General features: G+C 45.3%; 1 protein-coding gene across 1 annotated transcript in view; it reads left to right on the top strand.

The window, feature by feature from the left end:
• Window positions 1–1,876: 1,876 nt before the first annotated feature.
• SLC6A12 (solute carrier family 6 (neurotransmitter transporter), member 12) overlaps window positions 1,877–5,324 on the top strand; it is a 30,169-nt gene continuing 26,721 nt past the window's right edge. The window contains exon 1 of the mRNA XM_009694803.1: window positions 1,877–2,069. Coding sequence (XP_009693105.1) covers window positions 1,877–2,069 — 193 coding nt within the window. The remainder of the gene's footprint in view (window positions 2,070–5,324) is intronic.

The following is a 5,324-nucleotide window of genomic DNA, read 5'->3' as shown; positions in this document are numbered from 1 at the left end:
GTACTCATGCACCAACCTGGTGCAAAAGGTTGATGGATAGGTTTGGTGATCCTATCAGGCAGAGGACATCAAGGGTGATGAGATCTTGCTCACCACTGACTTGCTGACTGGGAGAGGTCCCTGGCCTGAGCTGCCTCCAGAGCCGTTCTTGGACTTCACTGGGGGGAGAGCAAGCTGAAGTGGTCCAGAGCAAATCCAGGGGCAGTGGAAGAATTAAGTAGTGTGGGTGATGCAGATTGCTGTCCCTGCTGCTCCCTGGAGATGGGGATGTCCCCTTAGGAGGCACAGAAGGAAAGATAGATGTGCTGTTAAAAAATCTATAAAGCAACCAGCAAACTGAATCTGTAAGTTAATGTAAAGGAACAAAGTCTTGATTTCTTAGCACTCTCAGCTGGTGGGAATGAAAGCAGAGATACTGCTGCTTTGGAGAGGCTTATTTCTGCTGTAGCTTCCTAATCCCAACATGGGAATGCGTATCCCTTGCTGGTGCCAATCACCCCTTCAAAGCCAACTTCTGCTCAGTAATGCCACCAGTGAGATGTAGCCGGAGTTAGGACTTCCCTAGCATAGCTCATCAGCTACCCTGCTCCTGTTAGGTCTGTGCCTTCTGGCTGGACTGACATGTGCATCCCTACCTCAGGTAACTCATTAGAGCAGACTTTTGAGGAGAGTGTTTTTAGCTAAGTCAAAGGAGGTTTCTCTCTTCATACTTTAGTTTCTTCTCATAATCAAATGCCTGTAAACAATATGAAAAAGTTATCAAAAAGAAGATTCATTCTGGTCTGTGTGAATTTTGGTTGGATTTAAATTAACTAGCCAATTAAAGGACTTTGTGTATGACAGAGAATTGTAACTTGTAACAAGCAGCCACTGACTTTGCTTAATTAAGATGATGCTAAACATAATTCAGGATCTAGTGCAGACCAGAGAATGTCTTCCTCATACCACCCTATGGGCCCAGTCACATTCAATGTACCTTCTCCAACAGTGACTTCACTCCGTGTTTCCACGGCTGGGCTTTTTCCTACGAACAGTTTCACTGCAATAGTTGAGTTTGTCTAATCTCAGTACTCCCTTGCCCAGACCTGAAACACCTGACAAGTATGAGGTCCTTTTGCTCATCCAGTGGCTTTGTTTCCTTGTTCTGTTGGGCAGAGGTGGAGGATTGGTGCTTATGCCTGTTCATTACTGAAGGGAGCTTAGGTCAAATAAGCATGGGTGCATTTTGCTGAGGTAGCAGGCTGTATAGTGGTGTAACATGGTGTCCAGGGGGTCAAAGACAGTGCTCATGGCAATACCTTGAAGATGGTAGGTTGTCCATTCTTGTTCAGATTATTGATCCATAGCATTTCTATCCTGCCCTCTGAAACAACTCCGGAAGGAGACAGTTGCTGTATAAAGCACACAGGGAAGGGAAACTCCTGCCCCTGTGCCCTGCTTCAGCTCCAGCTCCTTTTCTCTTCCTCTGAACTGCTGTTTCCAAAGTCCCAGCCAAGTATCCAGCAACAGTGGAGATGCAGAGCATTTAGTCAGGGTGCGGAGGGGCAGATGGAGGTACGGTAAGGCTGGTGGTCTGCGAAGGATGAGGAAGGGAGCTGTGGGGGAGAAAGAGTGAATTTGGCGTGGTGCAGGTGGGTCCATCTCATCTGACCAGTGACCTTTTCTCTGTCCCTTCAGCATAGACTTTCTGTCCCACAGACATAACTTGGGGAAAATGCTTTGTCCTGATGCTAAAGAAGCCATTTTCCAGAGGATGAGGGAACCTCATGGTGATACTAGGAACTAGTGACTGGTCTCCTCCCTCCTCTTCCCACCAGCATGTCCCACAGCAGCTCCCTAGATCCTATGCTCTCTTCTTCCTCTGTCCCACAGAGCCATGACAAGAGCTGTGGCTAAGGAAGGAGAGCCCAATGGGGCCATCGCAGCTCCTGAAGAGATAAAAAAGGAGGAGATGGAAGAGAGAGGCCAATGGAGCAGCAAAATGGAGTTTGTGCTGTCTGTGGCCGGGGAGATCATTGGTCTGGGTAACGTGTGGAGGTTCCCGTACCTCTGCTACAAGAATGGCGGTGGTAAGTTCACAGCATGCATGAGTTGTCCTAGGTCTGTGGGCACGACAAGAGATACGTGCATGCCTGGACCCACTTCTCCTACGCCTCACATGCCCCACATGCACTCCCTTATTCTGTCCTCCAGCAAGTCAACTCCTGCCAAAACCAGGAGGAATAAAAACTGAGGGGTGAACCTAGCTCCCCAGCAGCTACTGTTTCTCAAAGCAACTCTCCCAAGTTTGGATGCCAAATTGAATTTTAGTAACTCTTTAAGTTTCTTGGGCATCTCGAGAAATGGGTGGTCTTCCGAAACCATCAAATGATGTAAGTGGTCAGAAAGTCATCAGCAACCTCTTTCTACATAATTCTGTTTTCCTACTCTCTGTGTCACCCCCACCTCTCTCAGGCCCTTGTTACAGAGGAGGAAAGGCTTTGATGGTGCTGGTAGCCTTGCCAAGGCCTGATACTCCCTAGAAGGACATTGCTACCTCTAACCCAGGAACAGTTCTCCCAGTCGTCGACCCACTGCTAGTGAAACCTGTCCCAAGGAAGAGTTCATTCCCCTACCTTTTTGTTTCTTGCGTGACTCTTCTTTTCCAATAACACTGCAATAAGATCATTACATGGTTAAAAATTAAACTTTCTTGTAACAATAAAATGAAACTGGGAAAGGGGAAGGGAATAATTGATTGTCACTAACTTTTCTTGGTGAATCAAAATCTAACTTTATAAAAGAAAAGGAGGAATAATAAATTACATATCAAATACAGCAATAACTTCTCTTTCGTTCTTGTTCTCTAGAGACACCTTGAAATAACGCTTTGGGACTTAAATGTTCGCCCTACTTTAAACTTCCCTTCTCTGCAAACCATGCCACAAAGACCTTTCTTTCCTGAGGTGCTGTGAGCTTTCACCAATGGATGAGTGATTCAGCTGTAGTTCAATCCAGGACTACCAAATTCCCATCCCCTATGCTGTTACTGGAGTTTATCCAAATCAAGTAGGAGTCAATACAATGTCTCCTCTGAACCAAATGGGGGTTGGATAAGAGGATGGTTAAAGAAAATGGAATTGAGTTTTTCTTGAACCTGGGGTGCTTTTTAGCAGATCCTCCAGTCTCCTTCTCTGAGATTTTGATGGTAGGCGCTGAGAGTACCAAAAGCAAGTCAGACCGGCACGGGTTAGTAAACACTAGTGGTGCATTTGATTGAACAGCCCATTCTGCAGTGACGCTTTGGGAGAGAAGTCATGGGTTTTGCATGGAAAATTTCTTCCTAAGCTCAGATGATATCTTTGTATAGTTTATGCCTTTGGTATCCAGTTCAGTAGTCCTTGCAATTTGTATGTTAATCAGTGTAAGCGAAAAGGCTACTTTTGTTCATTTTAGATATCTATTGAATAACTTTTTTTTCTTTAACAAACTACTCTGGAATATCTAAAGCTGTGATTCAGAGGCCAGCCAGACTAGGCTTGGGAAAGATTAGGATGGGAGAGTCCTTCCCTCACAGCTCTCACACTGCCTTTGCTGAAAGTATGCTATTACTGTAGAAGGTACGTTTCTGTCTAGGGCTCTGCGGAACCAAATGGCCGACAAAATAGTATGGGACAAGGCACTGGCTTTCTCATGACACTCAAAGATATTCTCACCATTCAAAAAGTCCTTGAAATTGCAAAAAAGACATTTTCCACCTATAAATGCTGTGTCCCCATCCCACCCCCACCCCCCCAAACTGCAGACTGCTGTCCTGTCATCTTTCTCCACCTTTGGATGTACTGAGATGGTTATAAAGCTGTAAAGACAGATGTTATAAAAACAATTGTGCTAACTTGCTGTAAAGCAGCCAAGTGTAAACTTATTTATGGTTGCACTTTGAAATTTGTTCTAATTGCTCAGCATCCTGAACTTGTTATTGACTCATAAGGAAAGAGGGTTTGTTTCTGGGGGCCCCTCTCAGGACTGATGCTCCTCTAGTGGGGCAGCAAACTGGGGAGGAGATCACAACTGGAGTTTCAGCTGGTAACTGCTCTGGGAAGATTAAGAGAGACAAGACAATAGAGGTGTAAGAAAACCCTCATTACTCAGAGACCAAAATGGATCAACCTCTAGGACAAATGGTATCAGAGGAGAGGGTCTGGGACCTGCTGAAAGTCTCATCTGTGTGCAGGATAATAATACTATCTTGCAGAATTGGCATACAGGTAGATAGATGTCTTGCGGCACCGAAAGCAGCAGCTGTGTCTAGTTCAGCACATGCAGTCCCCATTCCCTGCTCTGCAAACCCCGACTGATGCTGTGAACCAGCCTCCCTTCCTCTCACCCCAGGTCCCCTGCAGCTAGGGCACAGCTGCACATACGGGAAATTTGGATGTTCCTTGGTATTGTAACACTGTTGGCTTAAAAACACGAGGAAGTGTTCCTAGTTGCTAAGTGTCATGGGAAGGAATTTCAGTGCAAATGCCTGTGCTGGCAGGGGAGGAGAGGGCCTGGAGGACAATGCCTGGCTCGGCTGAGAAAGGGGCCCTCATCTTGGTTGCAAACAGCTGAGATGCTCTCCAGGCACTGGGGGTGGGTGGTACTCATGACCAAAAGCTTACAGTATGGGATGGCAAGGCCTCAACAGTTGTTCTAGCGAGGAAGACAGTCACCTTGGCCTGTTTAAAGGGGAGTAAAAGTGGGAAGACCTGCACTAATGACGGGGAGTAAGACCATGAGGTGATAGAAGGAAGATCAGCAGTGAAACTGAGATCTCAAGAGCAGTTTTGAGCAGAACAGCAAAAATATTGGGTGTTTTGATTTGGCAGCAGAACTGAAAAGAAGGAAAAAATGGTTCAGACAGCTGAACAGGCATTAAACTTCTTTTTTTTTTGTCTTTTCTGATCCTTTGTTTTTGTTGGTAATTTCTTCTGGAGAAAAACCTGCTCTCTCTCCCTTTCCTCTTCCATTTCATCAAGGATTAATCTAAGGGCTGCTTCAGGCTGATTTCTCTTAAGACATTTCTCTATGTTTTAATAAAAAATTGAATTTGAAGAGAGAAGTTAAACTTTTTAATTTTGAAAATGCTGGAAAGATACCTCGTTGTCCTTCCCCTATTTCCATTCTTTTGCTGCAAACCGCTTTTCAAATTTGATGTGAAATATGTCTCAAGCAAATTTATATCCTGGCAAATTTACTACTTGCCAAGAAATGTCACCAGCCTCCAGGTTTGTGTCCTCTGGGCAAGTGGGAGTTTTGCTGTGACTCCCTGGAAAGGCAGAACACGTGGTTATGTGAAACAA

Source organism: Cariama cristata, unplaced genomic scaffold (assembly GCF_000690535.1).
Source record: "Cariama cristata isolate BGI_N322 unplaced genomic scaffold, ASM69053v1 scaffold21472, whole genome shotgun sequence".
NCBI classification, from domain to species: domain Eukaryota; kingdom Metazoa; phylum Chordata; class Aves; order Cariamiformes; family Cariamidae; genus Cariama; species Cariama cristata.
Note: the sequence above shows the minus strand (reverse complement) of the source record. Positions and strands in the feature narration are given on the sequence as shown.